This window comes from Ptychodera flava, chromosome 21, assembly GCF_041260155.1.
Source record: "Ptychodera flava strain L36383 chromosome 21, AS_Pfla_20210202, whole genome shotgun sequence".
NCBI classification, from domain to species: Eukaryota; Metazoa; Hemichordata; class Enteropneusta; family Ptychoderidae; genus Ptychodera; species Ptychodera flava.
The window spans coordinates 10,072,686-10,093,297 of NC_091948.1; the positions used below are offsets into that span (position 1 = coordinate 10,072,686).

Sequence of the window (20,612 nt, forward strand, 5' to 3'; positions counted from 1 at the left end):
CTGTAAAATGTAACCTACAGGCATACATATGTTAGAAAATAACTTTTATTGAAATCTGTAACAAAAATAAGTAATCTTACAAAATCATTCTGAGTTCAAGAAATCATATCATCCTGGTAACCATGTAAAAGGCAGTGTGTCATGGCAGTGAAATACACAACATAGCTGTGTTTATACTGATTGTCCTGGTATTGCTTACACTAGGATGTATCTGACTCCAGTATGGTCAAGTTGCCAAAATACAATCCAAGCGGTGAATGAAAGATGACGGTTTATAAAAGTGTGTTTTGTTCTCAAATCTTGGCAGTCTTTCATGCATAACTTTGGCAGTGATTCCATCATGTCAAAAAAATTGTTGAGCAGAAAAAAGTCCAAACATCAATATGATGACATCATCAGAGTGCAACATAAGAATATCAATCTTTTCTCATCTTTCACATCATGGTTAAAAACTCAAAAGCTATATTTACCCTATCCTCTCAAAAAACAAATCTGCCTTTATCCTTGGACCTGGAACAAAATGTATGAACACCACACTCTCAGATTCCTTGAAAATGATCCTCACATATGCTATGTATGAAATACAAAACTTTAATGAGTTATAAAACTGTTAAATATTCATGAATACCTATACTTTGAATAGAAAAATACAGAACAGAACTTTGTTGTACATGGCATTGTTAACTCTCAACATGTGTTGACATTGTCAATGATATCCTCTATTGTACATGTCAGCAAAAATAGAATGCAAAAACCGTAACTATAATAAACTTCATAAATCCGAAAGGGTTCTGCGTCTTCACTTTGTTAAAAGGATACATGTATACACAGCATACAATTGGCAGTGTTTGATAGGTTAACAGAAAAATAAAATGTGAAAGTATAACTATTATTAATGTATGAATGGAAAAAGTTGTTTTTCACTTTGTTAAAAGAGGGATACACTGTGTGTGCATTTGGCAGGGTTTGATTGGACAACAGGACGCTCAATAGTACCAGTAGTACCAATAAGTCAGTGTCAATACACTCTCTCACAACCCCTAATCGGTTGATGAAGGCAATGTTGCTGAGTGCTACTGCCCTCAGCAGTTCAAGCTTGGTACAGCACAATGCACTTGAACCTATCTACGTGAGACCATTGAGGGCGCATCCAACTGAGAAACTGTGTTGCCCATGAAGGGTTGTAAGAGAATGCAAACTTACAATATACATACTGACAAAAATAGTTAGATTTGCACATTGTGCCACTGACTGTGAAGAGAGTATTTCATGTTAGACTTTTCTTGGTGAAAACAACACAACTTCACAACAATGATTTTGTACAAAATTAAAAAAAAAAACATTCCCAACGCTTCAACAAAAGCATAATATGAAAATATTTTTTTGACAAGCCAGTTGATAAAATCTTTAAATATGTACGGTCCCATTCATGGTATGGAAATTGCAGTAACTTGTTTTAGCTCCTGCAGTCTGAATGCAACAACAACTTATGTCAAGTGATAAAACTGACTAGATAAAGGACAAATAAAAATGTGATAAATATAATAATATCACAAATGGATGTCATCTGTGCGCTTCCTAGATATAGTATGTAAAGGTCAATGATGAGTGGAAACTTGGTCTGACCTTTAACCTCTGACATACATGAGAGAAGCCATCATAAAAATACGGGCTATGTTATGACCGACAGTGATACCAAAGAGTCCCAGAGTACGACCTTCAAAGGCATAGTGAGGGGCCTCCAATGCCATATCCAACACTGTGACACCGACTGTTACCATGGTAATCGTTGCCAAGGCACTCCCAAAATTGACATACCTGAGGAAAAACAAGAACAAAGTTTGTTCAGATGGCTACAACAATGCAGTGCTCATTGTTGATGTGACTGTTCTACAGAGCAAAATGCACATGTAATATTCAAGTTCAAAGCACTGTGAAAGAGTCATGTAATATCTAAAACCAGGTTTTAAAGTATGCTCTATTCTAGTACATGACTACTGTTGATGGTGTATGCACCTAGCACGCCTCCTTTGATACAACCTATGTTGAAATACAGAGTATTGGCCTTGCCATGGGTTGGGTACAATATTATTGCTGACAAATGAATTCTATTCTAGGCTGGAATTCAGGTGTTGACAAGTTAACAATACTCATTCCATTAAAATTTTACTGGGAGTACTTGAACATGAATCTGTGTTTTGCAAACAGAACAGAGGGAGTGAAAAATACATCATAAGGAGCTCAAGATCTGCATACCACATTAATATTTCAATCTGTTGACAAAGACTTGTGGAATTTTTTTATGGAAATACTCTCTCTAGTAGAGGGCTGTATTACTAAATTCCCACTGTTAAACAGTTTGTTTATTGTACAACTTGGATACTTTGTTGTCCTCTTGAAAGTGTTCAGTTTTGTACTTTGTCCAATTTTGTAATGCACCATACCACACTCTCTGCTAGTATGAGTTGAGTATAATACAGATTGATTGATTAAATATTTTAAAAGTGTGAAATGACAACTTACATTATTGCGATATTGGTAATGATTGCAAGGGCAAGGTCTGAGAACATAGCAACGACATAGGGAAGGTTACTGGTTGTCAGGTCATCAACAGTTTTGCCAACGCACTTCAACCACTGACTGGAGAACATCAGCGGTGAGTACCACAGTGCACCAAGCCCTTGGCTGAGAACTGTGGCCAGGATAATGGAAATCAGTGACATGGTTGATGATCAAAACACCTGAAAAAGTGAAAGATTGATTTTTGAAAATGATACAGGTAAAATTTTTACTCTTACCCCTGAACATAACAACAAAGTTGGCAATATAGTAGCTACAACAGCTCGATCGGTAATCTACCCACAGAGGTATTTTTCCTCCACGATGATCTATCATCTACCGAGATCTGAGATTTAAACAGGTGAAGTGCGCCCCCAACGGTATGTATAACATTTTGGCCAAGGTACCAACCAAAACTCCTGGCTCTCTTTTACATAGTTTTGATACTCTGATAATATCAACGCAATATTCTGAAAGCAGTCCTTCTGTTGCGACAAAATAAATTATGTCCAAATACTGCAACAGTACTAAACTTTGAGAAGTAATTTCGTTTATTCTAGGCTTACTTTCCAGTTTCCACATAGATCTTTAACAAAAGCTCCGGATATAAATTGTAAGCCGTAAACAAAAATAACGCCCCCGTGGGGAATGAACAAAATTATGATGAGTAGAGTCCGTCATTCGTATGCATGTCACTTTCAACGGATGTCTGTTGAGAACTAGACTGGAAGATCCGTCGCTCGAGGGCGCTCTCCACGCTCCCCTTCCCCCCCCCCCCCCCCCCCCCACCCCCCCCCCCTCTTATATATATATAGCACGGAGCGTTCTCGAACGACGGACACTGAATGACAGTGACAGACTCCTGACTCATAACACGCCCAGGATATCGGCTATCGGGAGCAAGTACACCAATGCTCGAATTTGAAATATGCATCACATCTGTGATAATCAATGGTGGCAATACAAAAGCATCTTCGCAAAAACTATCTCATCGTCACGGACGAGAGCATCGTTGACCCAGATCGGTCGAATTCGAGTAGCCTCAATGTAAACCATCTATTTTACATCCATGTAAACCCAGCTCGCAGAGTACAGCTGGCCATGACCAGTCAGTTGTCACACGTGTTTCAGTGACCCAATTTCTGCATCACTGGACCACTGCCACTCCCGTGCCGCCACCCGTCTGGTTCTTCGATCTCTCCCGCCGTTGCACTGAACACAACACTCGTGATTAACATCATCGGGCGTATTTCATAAATTCATTCCACATCCGCACGTGTTCTCTTTTCCTATGGCTGTATTACTTACCAGTCCACGTCGCAATTCTCTATACATACCTGCGTCTAACTCCTCAGAAGTTCCACAACAAGATTCAGCTAGGCGTTCTCTAGACCTGCAGCGCCTCACGCTTTTGACTATCTACTTTGATTGCGGAGAATGCACTGTGACCGTTCCGATATGTTTGCACTGGATGGAATACCGTCACAATCTTCTGTCTGTTTGCTTTGCTGGAGATATGGCATGTGTTTACATCCGATGGAGCCACGTGATTACCCCTTTGACATTCTAATCACTATGGTCACCTTACATGACCCAAGGAGGTAAAACATAGGCCTCCGTGCATGACCCCTTGCAAAAAGGGGTATGTATATCGTTCTCGCTTAACAATCAAACTTCAAAAACAGTTGTTTCTTTACAGTATATATGTGCTGTGGAAATGACAGATATTAAAGAAGTCCGCATATCGCCTATGACACACGTCGATCATATACTGTGTAACCGTCTTGCATCTCATTTGCAAAGTATTTCATATTTTGTCATTTATTTATGCACATCTATCAGTTCCTCAGTACTTTGACAACACACACGCACACAAACACACACACACACACACACGTATATATATATATATATATATATATATATATATATATATATATATAATATATATATACATATATATATATATATATATATATGTGTATATATATATATGTGTATCTAAGATATATATCTAAGATAAGAGTGTCGAGCTAAGAATCCTTTCACTTCTTGTCTTATGATTGCAGGATGTATGAAACTTAAGTAACAGATATCATTACTTTGTACTTGAAATAATGTTGTGTTATATATATATATATATATATATATATATATATATATATATATATATATATATATATATATATATATATATACATATCACAGATTCACAAGTGTTTGGGTCACTGTGTTTGTTTAACAGCATAGATTTGTCAGGATATATGAGTAGCTTTTCTGATATACAAAGATTACATCGCTTGCTTATCTCAGAGTAACTGGATGCTGTACTTTACGACAGCCATATTGAGAGCTATTGCTATGAAGTATGGACACGTAGAGCTATGAATACTTTTAGTTCTGTCTGAAAATTGGAGGAACAGATATATAATTACTTTGTACTTGAAGTAGGTAATTTGTTATTACTTATAACGCTCTGATTTTAGCAAAGAGCACTGTAATTTCCAAGGACATATGTATACTTTAATATATATATATATATATATATATATATATATATATATATATATATATATATATATATATGATACTTCTTTGACAATAGTTTTCAATTTGAGGTTGAAAGAATATATCATTATTTCTGGTAGTAATACAATAAAGAAAACACACGTTAGATGAGTTATGTAAGTACGTATCTGTTTTAATTCAAAGACAATCATGACAATTATGAACAGTACTGTCAGGCAATAAATGTAACTATAATCAAAAGAACTAGCATGTATTGGGTCAGATGTTTTTTACGAATTCCCCTGAAACCATCAGTTAGGGAAAGTCTACCAGTGTCCTCTTTGGGTTGGTGAACTTTTGGTTCTGAGAAAAACTACCAACATATCACTGACTGGAGCAATAGAGCAATAGATTTTGGTACAACATAAAATATCATTTAAAAAAGAATTAAAAGATACAAAAAGCACACAAAAGGTAAGCAAATGACATTCTACAACAAATATTTATACTACAAACACAAGGTCAATGACAAGTAAAGCTGGTTCATCTATAGATTTAACAGCTACCAGTAACTTTCACATGTACAGCTTTTTAACATTATGGCAAGAGAATGTTTTCAGCATCCGTTTTACGGTAGTCTTTTGAAAATTCTTTCATTCAAAACGGCCCGCCATGTAGAGCAATACCAGGGACATGACACCGACGCGTGCAGCGTTGTATCCAAGATCAATAGCAACACACCCACAGTGCCTGTCATCATAGGCATTGTGTGGTGCTCCTAACGCAGTGTACAGCAAGGCAGCGCCACCTGTTACCATGGCAGCAGTTTTGCAGGAGTTCCCAACATCTATTTTCCTATAAAATATGAAACATACATGCACACATTATAAATAAAATATAACTTAATGTTTTCATAAAAGGGACAAAGTAAATAAATTTTTCCTTTTCAAACTTGCTTTTCCATGACAAGTAAACATTGGCAGTGTTACAATGTAATGATAAGCTGCTATTTTTATCTATATGAAAGGCACTGCCAATACAGATTTCATTACAAAAGTTTGCATGAATTCCAAACTTTTAAAACAGTTTGAGTACACACCGTAAAGTGTTTCATCGAATCTTTAATCTTGTCTGACTGCAAGCAGAGTTGACGTTTGAAGAGGTCAAACAACACAAAACTACTCATATCGCACAAAATTCATGAAAAAAAGGTAAAAAAAAGACCGACTGTGTCTCTTTACACTAATGAATAATGATCTCTTGGAATTTCTCTCTCCGGTCAATACCTGCACCATTCTGATAGTGCCTACACTGTATTGATGAAAGGGGGTCTGGCATTGGACGATGAATACAATTGAACGATTTACAAACAGCATTCTGATTGGTCAGCAATGTTCTGCAAGCTATTATCAAACATTACTAATCAAACAAACACATGACATTAGTGTAAATGTTAAAAAAAAGAACATTATATCATCCACGACCCCTTGATATGTGTTTTGTTTTATAATCTTTCATATCATCCATATAATTTGTTATTTACTCCACCATTTCTGCTAATAGCGCTGATTGCAAATGAGGTAATTTTTCTTTCATTATTATGCATGAATAAATATTTGTCCGCATTGTCCGTATAAACGATGAAAATAAAACCTGCTAGTGTTACAACGGCTACTAAAAGTCATACTTATGCCTATAAATTTATGGCTCAGACTACAAGCTGCAACAACAGCCGCGCATGCAACAAAAACATTTGTCCGAATTTTAGACAGCATTGTCCAATGTCGCAGGTTGCCAGCTATATTCAGTAACAAACCTGACATTGCGATCAATGCTATTTTCTGGAGTAAATATCAAGCCAATATCTGATTCACTTCATCCTTTTCAAATGTTGTACGATATCAATTGGCTGTTTTCATGATCCTTCTATGACCTTACATCCTGGTCTTTTTTTGGCAGTATGTTCTTTTCTGTAAGTCACCCAAGTCAAAATTATCCAGATCAACTTGAAAATACAATAAGTTAAAGTTTCGATGCAGTTCTTGATGCAGTGAAGGTGGTTGTTACAGGGCATTCATCATACCTACAAAAATATTACGTAAGGGAGGTCATCTAGGGGTAATAATGGAGAATTACAAAAAAACTGATATGATTTTACATCAGTTCACGCCATTGAAAGGACACATGGTCCCTTTTCCAGCCTATTCAAATCACAGACACTTGACACAGCTGACTGTGATATGGGAGCCCGGGTACACATGTTACTGGCTTTGTGGACTTGTTTCAAGCCTTAGGCTGCTTGTGTCTAGATCATCATCAGTGATAGATCGATGAAATAGGAGACGCTTATGAATAATATCTGTACAGGTTATTATTCCATATTATGCAGCTGTAAAACAAACAAACAAACAAACAAATAAAAACCATGAAAACCAATGAATATACTTACGACACTGCATGATCAAGGAGACAGGCCAATGTAATATCAGATGCTATAGTCACAATACGCGGTTTGATTCCTAGCTTGTCAAGATCGAGGGATGTTTTCCCGGCAAATTTACACCATACTGGGCAGAATGTATAGCTGTTGTACCACAAAAGGTCCACCAGATGGCCAGAAGCTGATGCCAATAATATTGAGAGAAGTGGCATTTTGCCTGGAAATAGCAAAGTAGCCAGTAAAGTTAGAATGTCTGTCTCTCACACCTAAGGTAAAGCCAAGACTGGTGCAGAAGTTGTACACTGGGTGAAGCGACTGTTTGTTGATAGCTCTGCCTGGCATTGTTGTATGTTACCGGCTACAAGGTCTCCCATCCCAGGCCTAAAGCCGGTAACACATAGCCCTGCCATGCAGAGCTACTTGGATAGGTGATTGAAGGCTGAAGTTTGAGACCAAAAGCAGGGAGGGTAACAGTTTAACTACTGCTACAGGTGCTTGGCTCGTCGCTTCACGAAGCCCTTATTCTATCATAGGGCTTTCGCCAAGTGATCAGCCAAGTATCTATGACTACTGTCTGGGTTTGGCCTTCGGTCTCACACTCTGTGGCCTTTGATCACCTATCCAGGCAACGCTGCGAGCACCTGTGGCTGTGTGGTTTCTCTGTCTATACGTTAGTACAGTTCTCCTTGTCTGATGTTAGACAGTACGTACAGCTATTGATGAGGGATCGTCAGCTAAAGCACAACAAAATTCTATAAGTATGATCTCTCGCTTTGGTGACTGGTAAACGAACGGGTAACGCTGCCTGGTGGCTATAATTGCTTCAACCGAAGCCGCAAACTGACATTATAATATAAGAACCATGGTACTGACCATGAGAACAATGACGCCCATTCAAAGTTGGCAAGGTCATGGTTTTTTAGAAAAAGGTTTTTTTTTTACATCCAAGGCCGGGCATGGCAGCACATGTTGTATCTGTCTGCGGTCAGCATTTCACATTGACCGTAAACGAAAGAAACCTGATACTGAGATAGTGACACTTTCTGCAATATAGTACATGTACGTTGGCCCGTTTACAGTTTAGCAAATAAATTTCAGTTTCGATATTCGAACACCCGATAAACGTTTCTTTTGCTTCACAGTGCATTACATAAGTTGAGTGACTATTGATCGCAACTATACGTCCACGAGGTGCAGAAAGGGTCATTTGGGGACATGGATAGTAAAAGTGACATTGTTGATAAACATTGAGAACCAAAGTGATAGAGGGACGTGACCGTGACCAAAGCAAACATTTCTGCACACCTACCACATCGTCACCCTGATCTTGGCAAGACCGTGTAGTACCATGGAGGTAGAAGGAGTCTCTCCTTCTATCTCCATGGTAGTACCCAGTAAAATTAAAAAAGTACTCTCACCTGACTGTTTTCAGTGCAAAGTACAAATCAGTTCAGCAGCAGTTCAAATATCGCCTATTCCTACGGTGCCTTGCCTACCAGGTCAACTAATGCTCGTTCAAGATTTATTGACAAGCTACTCGATTAGCCTCCGGAGGCGGGACATTCTTCAGATACACAATGCCGGATCCGTCTACATATGTCGTCACAACTGCATATGCTCTGCAGTCACACAGAACCAGTGAGTCACCGTTAGGGGCGCACTGGTACAGCACTTTAACCTGCAGAGTACTGACACATGCACATCTACACTCTGAGTAAGATCACAGTAAGGCTGTGTTCACAAGCACCTCTGGAGGGAGGGCGGGATATTTTTGAAATTTTTCTCAGACTTTTAATGTATCCTCTTCCAACAAAGAAGAAATATTGCATTGTAGCTAAAAATAAACTTTTATACATAATTATCATGAAACCACAGAGTTAAAGTTAGTTCTCCTAAGTAGTAGGGAGAGTAGCTATAATTAATGTCAATACAACTTCTTCGTTAATTTTGTTCTGTAATATCAATCACAGTGTCATGTACTCTTTGAACCTTTGCGCTCCCATTTTCCTCTGTAGAGTTCCACCATGATGGTGAAGGGGTTAAAGATTAAATGTGTATGTATGTATGTATGTATGTATGTATGTATGTATGTATGTATGTATGTATGTATGTATGTATGTATGTATGTATGTATGTATGCATGCATGCAACTAGTCTGAATATTGCACGTACATGAAACTTATGTAACAGACACAATAACTTTTTACTTGAAATAATTGGTGTTATTATTCATAATGGTCTTCCTTTAGCATTGAGCACTGTAATTTCCCAAAAGGACATGTGCACACTATGATAATATATAGGCCTATACATACATATATATGACTTATCGTACAGACAGCTCCAAGTGTTGTTCGTAGCGTGAATTGTCATACCCTACATCTTTTGAACCTTTCTAATTTACTCAACCTATAAAATACGTTCAGCATTAAATGAAGATCAACACTAGCCTTACATTGTTCTGTTTGTTGTCTGTATTCTCCTTTTGTAGACATCTTCAACCTGATGAAGTCCTACTTTTAGGACGAAACATTGTGTCAAAATTACCAACAGAATAAACGGAAAATATACAACCAGATCAGTAGACGTGTGCAAATTTATTCATTTGATATATATATATATATATATATATATATATATATATATATATATATATATATATACACACACACACACACACATATATATATATATATATATATATATATATATATATAGACACTATATTTCTTATAGTAATGAAGTACACATTGGATGAATTATGTACATATCTGTTTTAATTCAAAGATAATTATGAACATTACTGTCAGGTAATACAAGCGGGTATAATCAAAAGAACTAGCGCGTATATTGGATCAAATGTTTTTTTCGAATTCCCCTGAAACCATCAGTGAGGGAAAGTCTTCCAGTGTCCTCTTTGGGTTGGTGAATTTTTCAGTTCTGAGAAAAACTATCAATATATCACTGACTGGAGCAACAGAGCAATAGATTTTGGTACAACATTTAATATCCTTTAACAAAGGAATTAAAAGATAGAAGAAGCATACAAAAGGTAAGCAAATGACATTCTGCAACAAAGATTTGTGCTAAAAACACAAGGTCAATGACAAGTAAAGCTATAGTGCTACAAGTAACTTCCAAATGTACATGCTGTTTAAGGTAGAATGTGCCTTGTGGACAGATATTCGGACTCTCAAACTTTTACAATTCTTTTCTGATCTACCACGTGTGGGGGGAGGTTCATTTTAAAGCTCTTGGAGTAAGAAAACTTTTCATTGTCTTAGTTTTTTGAAAATCGAAAATTTTATTTTTCTCCATCAAGTTAACACAGGGTAGCGGCCATTTTCAATTTAAGATATCGGTGAATTTTGGGTAATTTGTTTCTCTAATACCAAAATTTGCACGGTGACCCCCAATTTTTATTCATGATTCTAAAAGAGGATATTTGAAAGATTCCTTGAGGAAAGTATGAGCAAAAGTTTGTCTTTCATTTTCCAGCGCATTCTACCTTAATATCATGACAAAAGAATGTTTATATTAGCCGTTTATGGTAATCTTTTGAAAATTCTTTATTCAAAACGGCCCGCCATGTAGAGCAATACCAGGGACATGACACCGACGCGTGCAGCGTTGTATCCAAGATCAATAGCAACACACCCACAGTGCCTGTCATCATAGGCATTGTGTGGTGCTCCTAACGCAGTGTACAGCAAGGCAGCGCCACCTGTTACCATGGCAGCAGTTTTGCAGGAGTTCCCAACGTCTAGTTTCCTATAAAATATGAAGCACACATTAAGAAATATATACCTTATTGTTGTCATATTTATAAAGGGACAAAGTTACTCTTTTGTTTGACCTTTTTCTGATATCAGGAAAACTTTGGATATACCTGCATAAGGTCATTTCGGTTACAAAACGATGACGGTACAAAAACTGAAAAAAGTGTCAAATATTCCCCCTTTGAATGCAAACAGATCATTTCGTTTTTTGACTAGCACAGAGAAGAAACCTTGTCTGTGCCTGTAGACAAAATGAATTTTTCAATTCCTGATTTGCTTTCCTATGACAAATAAACATTGGACAATGTCTCATAATCTTTCATGTCATCCATATACTTTGTTATTTGACTACTGAACTACCATTTCTCGTAAATTTCTGGAGTAAATATCAAGCCAATATCTGATTCACTCAATTCTTTTCAAATGTTGTTCGATAATTGGCTGTTTTCATGACACTTCTATGACCTTGCATTCTGGTATTTTGGCGGTATGATGTTTTTGTAAGTCACCAAAGTTAAAATTTTCCACATCATCTTAAATGTACAACAAGTTAAAGTTTCAATTCAGTTCTTTATGCAGTGAAGGTTGTTGACTGTGTAACAGGGCTTTAATGATTTCATACCTTCTACAATACTAGGTAAGGTCATCTAGGGGGTCAAAATGGAGAATTTCAAAATACTGTAAACAAACAAATAAACAAATAAAATCCATATAGAAACCGATGAATATACTTACGACACTGCGTGATCGAGGAGACAAGCAAGTGTAAGGTCAGATGCTATAGTCACAATACGGGGTTGAATTCCTAGCTTGTCAAGATCAAGGGGTGTTTTCCCGGCAAATTTACACCATGCTGGACGGAATGTATAGCTGTTGTACCACAAGTCTCCGACCAAATGGCCGGACGCTGATGCCAATAAAATTGAGAGAAGCGGCATGTTGTCTGGAAATTGTAAATTAGTGAGTGAATGTAAGAATGACTGGCTCTCACGCCTAAAAGCAAAAACCAAGACTGGTAGAGAAGCAATAGTCATTGAGCAACCCGTGTATGAACGTCTCTCTGACTATAATTTAGGACAGCTATTGGTCAGGGATCGTCACTCATTCAGATATAGCACTACAAAATTCTATAAATAAGTATGATCTCCCGCTTGGATGACTACAAACGGCCGAACGGACAGGCGAGTTCTTGAGTCGTGCTGGTTGTACATGTAATTTCTTCAGCAGCAACCCGAAAGAACCCTGGATACTGACTGACCAGAACAATGACGCCCATTCTGAGTCGGACAAGTAGCATATGATGCGTCTGCAGTCAACATTTCAAATTGACCGCATACAAATGACATCCGATAATGATACTTTCTGAGATATTGGACATGTACGTTAGCCTGTTTACACCAACAGTTAAGCAAATATATTTTAGAGTTCGCGATATTCGGAAGCGTGTTACGTTCCTTTGGCCTTGTAAAAGCTGTGCGACTACTGGTCGCAAATATGTCGACGAGGTACATGGGGTCATTTAGGGACGCGGGTAGTAAGTGATATTGATAAACATCGACAACCACAGCAAAAGTTCTGTACACCTACCACATTGTCACCCTGACCTTGGCAAGGTAGACAGTATAAAAAGAACTCTTACCTGACGGTTTTCCGTTTATACAAACCAGTTCAACAGTTTAATGATCGACTGTCACCTTTTCATAAAATCGGTGTGATTTAATTTATGTTGGTGTCAGCCTATCATACGTGCCTTGCCTACCAGGTCAACTAATGGTCATACAAGATTTATTGACAAGCTACTCGAATAGCCTCCGGAGGCGGGACATTCTTCAGATACACAATGCCGGATCCGTATAAAATATCTGTCACTGCTTCATGCTCTGCATTCATCGAACTGGACCGTTAGGGGCGCACTGTCACAGTAGTTATCACGTACCTGTCATCGATGCATCAGATCACAGCATACTAGTAAGGCTGCTTTCACAAACACCTATGGAGGGAGGGTGGGAGATTCTTGAGTTTTTTTTCTATGACCTCTTAAAGAACCCCCAATTTAAAAAAAAACCTAAAAATTTAAATTATCCTCTTCAAATTCATAATAATTTTGAAGTCTCCCCTTTCCATATGTAATAATAAGCTTATCCCCGGTCCACAGAGGCTTTGGCTGGCTGCACATTACAATTTTTGATATGGTAAAATACTTATTACCTTTTCTTTTAAAAGAAGTAAAACTGATCAATAGGGAATATGGAAACTAGGTGACTTCACCTGTCAAAAATGTACGTGATGAACGTGCAAAAACTCTATCGAGCAATTTTAAATGATACTTTGGTCTGAAGTATTGTATATAGTCTACAAACTTTAAGAGAAACAAAACGGCGACCAGCTTGCTGGTTTTTGGAGGGTAGCAGTGTGGCAGATAACCTCTGCCTGGGTAAGACTTTTTTGAAAATCTAACACATGACAGCTTTGTTTGCATTGATAACAAACACGGCCATATAGATACAGGCCACGATGATAAACCGAAAACGACTTTCAAAAACAGCTTGAGGATATGGAATATAGGAGACGTAACATTAAACATCATAATCATTATCTAGATCCTATAAAATATTCTTTATCATGGGTCTATGTTCAGTGTGACTGTAGTTTAGAGATTTGCAGAACCTAACACTTGCTACAGTTTCGACAGGACAAAACGAAGTTACACAGTAGATAAAACAACCCTTCATACATGTTGTCATAGGGGCAATTTACATGTCCGTTCCAAGGGGTAGGGGTGTCTTGGTCTTATCACAAGTTTCTTGTTGATATTGTTTATTTTAATATACGTTTGGCTATGATATGTATTTCCAATAATGGTTTACCACTACAAACGTTGGTGTCTCGGTCTCATCTGAGCACTGGTTTTGGAAAACATTTCTTTTTCTCCTTCACTGTGTTATGTATTTGTCCTTTGACAGTCTTACGCGAAGTTTTGTAATTATATTGCGTCTATTGTAATGCATTTGATTACCTAATGTGCCAAAGAAAGCAAGGGTAAGTTACTAATCTGTAGACGCTGTCACCAGATTTCCAACAGATTAACTGTGACCAAAGTCAACAACGGACGCACCAGCAAAGGTGTAACAGAGGATTACCACTGATTACCACGCATGTGCCAGATGTGCACGGTTTCCATTGCGTAACTATCACATATTTTGTGCGCATTTCTGTATGGTAATACAGAGTAGAACCCCTCTCCCAACATGCGGTAAGGTCCGTTTGTCATGTGTGTGTTCTAATTCGAACTACCTCTACTCTGTATAGAAACAGTGGTGGGCAGCGTAGTGCTTACTCCAAGTAGCAAACGACGGGTCTGCTTTAATGCATATGTGGGATTATATTAGACATCTTATCATAAGTATCATTTCTTGAATGATGTACTTGTAAACACACAAACAGATAAACAAAAACAACTTATTGACAAATAAACAGAAATACATCCCTTAATAGACTCTTTATTGTATACATTGGACAAATCATATGTATCAAATAAACAAACACGCTGACAAAAAAACAAACAAACAAGCCTTAACACTGTTATATGACCTACATCGTGCTAAGTGATAAAGACAAAAAATCTAAATTTCACAGCGGCGGTAGTTTACTTGCTTAAAATTGATAATATTTGATACAAAAGTTTCCTCAACATTTTGGGAGAAATCACCATCTGATCTTGACCTGGTCTAAGGGAATAAGTCAGCAACCCCTCGAGCCCTTCATTCGGATATCAAGTATTTAGCCCTTAAAACGAAAGACATCTGATAGTGACACTTTCTGCAATATGGTACATGTACGTTGGCCCGTTTACAGTTTAGCAAATAAATTTCAGTTTCGAATTTCGAAAGCGTGTTACGTTTCTTTCGCTTCACCGTGCATAATTACTGATCGCAACTACAAGGACGAGGTGCATTGAGGGTCACTGGGGGACGTGGATAGTAAAGTGTCACTGTTGATAAACATTGAGAACCACAGCAAACATTTTCTGCACATCTACCAAATCGTCACCCCGATCTTGGCAGACAGTAGCTGTGGGTCCATAGCTGTGGTGTTTTCGGACGTGATTTCTGCATTTCACGGGCCGGTTTTGACTTTTACTTTTTTGACCCCGCCACATAAAAGTCAAAAATAGCCGTAAAAGGAAGAAATCCCGCCCGAAAACACCACAGCCATGGACCCACACCTAGGTAGCCAATATAGTAAAGTACTCTACCTGACTGTTTTCAGTGAAACATACAAATAGGTTAAACAGCAGTTCAATAATCGACAACTCTCTGTTGTCAGCCTATCATACGTGCCTTGCCTACCAGGTCAACTAATGCTCATACAAGATTTATTGACAAGCTACTCGATTAGCCTCCGGAGGCGGGGACATTCTTCAGATACACAATGTCGGATCCGTCAAAAAAGTCATCACTGCTACATACTCTGCAGTCATTTAGAACCAGTGTGTCACCGTTAGAGGCGCACTGGTACAGCACTCTTACCTTTCAGTATTATCCAACATCTATGCACATGACACGCAGAGTTAGATCACAGTAAAGCTGTGTTTACGAACACCTCTGGAGGGAGGGCGGGAGATTTTTGAAATTTTTCTCTCACTTTTAATGTATCCCCTTCCAACAAAGAAGAAATAATGCAATGTAGCTGAAAATAAACTTTTATTCTTAATTATCATGAAAATACAGAGTTTAACTTAGTTCTCCAAATTAGTTAACCTAAGTAGTAGGGAGAGTAGCTATAATTAATGTCAATACAACTTCTTCGTTATTTTTGTTCTGTAATATCAACCACAGTGTCATGTACTCTTTGAACCTTTGCACTCCCATTTTCTTCTGTAGAGGTCCACCATGATGGTGAATGGGTTAAAGGTACACTGAAATAACCAATCTGTGTGTGTGTGTGTGTGTGTGTCACAACAAACTCAAGGAAACTATGTTTAGCATGGGACTATCATTATTTCTGGTAGAATTGAAGTAAAAACACATGTTTATAGATGAGTTATGTATGTATCTGTTTTAATTCAAAGACAGTTATGATAATTATGAACATTACTGCCAGGCAATACAAGTAGGTATAATCAAAAGAACTAACGCGTATATTGGGTCAAATGTTTTTCACAAATTTCCCTGAAACCATCCGAGTGAGGGAAAGTCTACTAGTGTCCTCTTTGGGTTGGTGAATTTTTCAGTTGTAAGAAAAACCATCAACATATCACTAACTGGAGCAATAGAGCGATAGATTTTGGTACAACATTATGTAATATTTTTAAAATGAAAAGATAGAAAAAACACACAAAAAGTAAGCAGACGACATTCTGCAACAAATATTTATGCTACAAAGACAAGGTCAATGACAAGTAAACCTACTTCATCTATAGATGAAACAGCTAACACGATTGGAACTAATTTGGGATAATTGGATGGTTAAGTAATACCGATTTAATCTACAAATGTAATCTCATCTGCTTTTCTTTTAACATTACACACTTGTTTTTATGAGTAATTTGTAATATTCGAACATTGAGCAATACGGCACCTAACACTTTTGAGAAATTTGAAAAATATGAAAATCTAGTTATCCCAAATTAGTTCCAATCGTGTTAGCTACAAGTAACTTCTACACATACAACTGTTTAATATCATGGCAAGAGAATGTATTCATCATCCGTTTTATGGTAGTCTTTTGAAAATTCTTTTATTCAAAACGGCCTGCCATATAGAGCAATACCAAAGACATGACGCCAACACGTGCAGTGATGTATCCAAGATCAATAGCAACACATCCCCAGTGTATGTCATAATGGGCGTTGAATGGTGCTCCTAACGCAGTGTACAGCAAGGCAGCGCCACCTGTTACCATGGCAGCAGTTTTGCAGGAGTTCCCAGCATCTATTTTCCTGTAGAATACAAAATATACATGCACAATTTAAGAATAAATGATAACTTACTGTTTTTTTCATATTTAAAGGGACAAAGTAAATCGATTTTTCCCCTTTCCAACTTGTTTGTGTTCAGCCATGCATGGTGACAGTTGTGCACTAAACTTGATTTTTAAGTACACACCGTAAAGTTTTTCACCGAATCTTTAATCATGTCTTGCTGCAAGCAGGGTTGACGTCTGAAGAGGTCAAACAACACAAAACTATTCATATCACACAAAATTCATGAAAAAAGGTAAAATGAGAATGACTTTGTCCCTTTACACTATTGAATAATGATCTTTTGGAATTTCCCTCTCCGGTCAATACCTGACCAATTCTGATAATGCCTACACTGCATTAATGTATGGGGGTCTGGCACTGGACGATGAATACAATTGAACGATTTACAAACAGCATTCTGATTGGTCTGCAATGTTCTGCAAGCTATTGTCAAACCTTACTAATCGAACAAACACATGACATTAGTGTAGATAAAAAAATAATATGAGTTTTGTTTCATAATCTTTCATGTCATCCATATACCATGTTGTTTGACTACTTAACTACCATTTCTCGTAATTTTTTTAGAGTAAATATCACGCCAATGTCTGATTCACTTCATTCTCTTAAAATGTACAGTGATTGGCTGTTTTCATGACCCTTCTATGACTTTTGCATTCTGGTATTTTGGCGGTATGCTGTTTTTGTAAGTCATCCAAGTCAACGTTTTCCAGATCAATAAGTTCAAGTTTTAATGTTCTTGTAAAGTTCTTGGTGCAGTGAAGGTTGTTGACTGTTTATACAGAGCATTCATGATTTCATAGCAACTAAAATACCTGGTAAGGTCATCAAGGGGTCATAATGGAGAACCGCAAGACACATATGATTTTACATTAGGTCACACATGATAATCAAGCAGTATTTTTGAATTTCTAGTACACACTTGGGACTGATTGTGTTTGAAGTGCAGCACTTTTTCTGTCTTTTTGAATCATGTTCATTACACTGCCTGTGGCATTCAGCCATTTGAAACTCGTCTTGAGGTTACTCAGTAAATGTCATTGAAATGAAACAAGGCCTGTTTCCAGCCTCTTCAAATCACAACAACTGGCCCGAATGCAGAAGGCTTTCTCAAGTTTGCGGACTTGTTTCAAGTCGCTTTTATCTTGATCATCGTCAGTGACAGATCTATGAAATGTGAGAAACCTACGAATGATATCTGTTCTGATTATTATTCCATGTTATACAGCTGTAGAATAAACAAATAAGCAAATAAAATCCATAGAAACCGATGAATGTACTTACGAGACTGCATGGTCGAGGAGACAAGCGAGTGTAAGGTCAGATGCTACAGCCACAATACGGGGTTTCATTCCTAAATTGTTGAGATCGAGGGGTGTTTTTCCGGCAAATTTCAACATTGCTGGAAGGAGTGTGTAGTTGTTGTAGCAAAGGTCTCCCACCAAATGGCCGGACGCTGATGCCAATAAAATTGAGAGAAGCGGCATGTTGTCTGGAAATTGTAAATTAGTGTGTGAATGTAAGAATGACTGGCTCTCACACCTTAAAGCAAAACCAAGACTGGTAGAGAAGTTGTATACTGGGTGAGGCGACTTTTTGTCAATAGTCATTCAGCAACCCATTTATGAACGTGTCTCTCCGACTATATTTTAGGACAGCTATTGATCAGGGATCGTCAGATATGGCACCACAAAATTCTATAAATAACTGTGATCTACCGCTTTGGTGACTGCAAAAGGACAGGTAAAAGTTCTTGAGTCGTGCTGGGTGGTTGTATTTTCTTCAATCGGAGCCGCAGACCGACATTAAATGTAAGAACCCTGGATACTGATATTGCCCAGAACATGGATGTAAAAAAAAGAGAACAATGACGCCCATTCTGAGTCGGACAGACAGCACATGATGCGTCTGTCTGCAGTCAACATTTCAAATTTACCGCATCCGAATGACGCGTCCGATAGTGAACTGTGATACTTTAAGCGATATGGTACACGTACGTTGGCCTGTTTACACTTACAGATTTAAAAATAAAGTTTGGAGTTCTCGATATTCGAAAGCGTGTTACGTCTCTTTCGCTTTGTAAAAGCTGTGAGACTACTGGTAGCAAATATGTCGACGAGGTACATTGGGTCATTTAGGGACGTGGATAGTGTAAAATGATAATAAGCATCGACAACCACAGCATTCAGCAAATATTCTACACACACTACCACATTCTTGCAGATCTCACCTTGATCTTGGCAGACAATGCAAAAGGATTCTTACGTGACTGTTTTCCAGTATACAAACCAGTTTATCAACAGTTCAATGATCGACTAGCTGTCACCTTCTCATAAAATTGGTGTGATTTAAAATCTTGTTGTCGGCCCACAGGCGCTCGTTAGCTTGGTATAGTCTGCTCGATCTTTCGATCCCGTACTCGATCTGCCCACTGCAACCTAAATGCGTGCAGCTCGAGTACGGGATCGATAGATCGAGCAGAAAATCGATCAATTTAGCAGACTACCCAACTAACGAGCGCCTGTGAGTTGGGCTATCATACGTGCCTCGCCTACTAGTTCAACTAATCCTCACACACTATTTATAGGCAAATAGCTGTCGGTCCATAGCTGTGGTGCTTTAAACAGACGAGATTCCTGCCTACGGGCTGGTTTTGACTTTTTGTGGTGGCGGGGTTTAAAGTCGTAAAAGTCAAACCAGCCCATAAGGCAGGAATCCCGTCTGTAAGCACCACAGCTATGGACCCACAGCTAATTGACAAGTAACTCGAATAGCCTCTGGAGGCGGGACGTCCATCCATGGCTGCAAGCACAGTCGTTTGGTGGGCTATTCAGCTCTGGGACTATTCGCCCCATAGACGAGTGTACAGAAGCGAAACACCTCAAGTCTGGAAATAGAATGGCTATAAAAACCACGCCATGTCACATTCCGTGTCCGATTTCACTGTGAAAATTAGCAAGTTCATCTATCATGTAACCGTCGATCGTTCCCTATCATTCTCAAAATTCATACCTGGTACGTAATTTGCTTCAAAAACGCTCGTTTCGTGTGATTTTCGGCCGAATTCGACGGACACATCGTCAAAACATAAGCGTGAGCAACATTCCGGTGAGGTGTTTCTCGCTTTTGTCATAGAGTAAGATAGACAGAGTGGTACCGCCTGCATGCCTTTTGTTCCATGGTCGTCTCGGTAGACTATTGGCTTTTCATATTAAAATGAGCTTCAAGGGCGTTAAACTTTTTGGAGGCTTTGTTTGTGGTTGATAATTACTCGAGATTATGCGAAATATACGACGAGATGGCATCGTACTGCCAGTCGCGTAGCAACCATAGTTACTTT

General features: G+C 38.2%; 2 protein-coding genes and 1 long non-coding RNA gene across 11 annotated transcripts; all 3 read right to left on the bottom strand.

The window, feature by feature from the left end:
• Positions 1-27: 27 nt before the first annotated feature.
• Positions 28-4,111, bottom strand: LOC139121360 (uncharacterized). 3 transcript variants are annotated; one of them, XM_070686181.1, is made up of 3 exons: positions 3,897-4,111; positions 2,524-2,741; positions 28-1,818 (listed from the first exon to the last, which is right to left on the bottom strand). In XM_070686181.1, the coding sequence occupies exons 2-3, from the start codon at positions 2,721-2,723 to the stop codon at positions 1,629-1,631; spliced, it is 390 nt and encodes a 129-aa protein (XP_070542282.1). In that variant the 5' UTR covers positions 2,724-2,741; positions 3,897-4,111; the 3' UTR covers positions 28-1,628. The 3 variants fall into 3 exon arrangements, with proteins under 3 accessions (XP_070542282.1, XP_070542283.1, XP_070542284.1); XM_070686182.1 differs by having other exon boundaries at positions 2,524-3,157; positions 3,402-4,084; XM_070686183.1 differs by having other exon boundaries at positions 3,868-3,977.
• Positions 4,112-5,235: 1,124 nt separating this feature from the next.
• On the bottom strand, positions 5,236-9,107 carry LOC139121362 (uncharacterized). Its single transcript, XR_011549259.1, has 3 exons — positions 8,926-9,107; positions 7,517-7,724; positions 5,236-5,922 (listed from the first exon to the last, which is right to left on the bottom strand). It is a non-coding gene; the product is annotated as an uncharacterized lncRNA (long non-coding RNA).
• Positions 9,108-10,262: 1,155 nt separating this feature from the next.
• On the bottom strand, positions 10,263-19,637 carry LOC139121363 (uncharacterized). 7 transcript variants are annotated; one of them, XR_011549261.1, is made up of 4 exons: positions 19,503-19,623; positions 12,926-13,276; positions 12,022-12,229; positions 10,263-11,278 (listed from the first exon to the last, which is right to left on the bottom strand). XR_011549261.1 is itself a non-coding variant. In XM_070686186.1 (4 exons), the coding sequence occupies exons 2-4, from the start codon at positions 13,227-13,229 to the stop codon at positions 11,077-11,079; spliced, it is 417 nt and encodes a 138-aa protein (XP_070542287.1). In that variant the 5' UTR covers positions 13,230-13,276; positions 19,503-19,619; the 3' UTR covers positions 10,263-11,076. The 7 variants fall into 7 exon arrangements, 2 of the variants coding, with proteins under 2 accessions (XP_070542287.1, XP_070542285.1); XM_070686186.1 differs by having other exon boundaries at positions 13,223-13,276; positions 19,503-19,619; XR_011549265.1 differs by lacking the exons at positions 10,263-11,278; positions 12,022-12,229; positions 12,926-13,276 and adding exons at positions 16,318-17,227; positions 17,394-17,448; positions 18,557-18,764 and having other exon boundaries at positions 19,503-19,637.
• Positions 19,638-20,612: the final 975 nt, after the last annotated feature.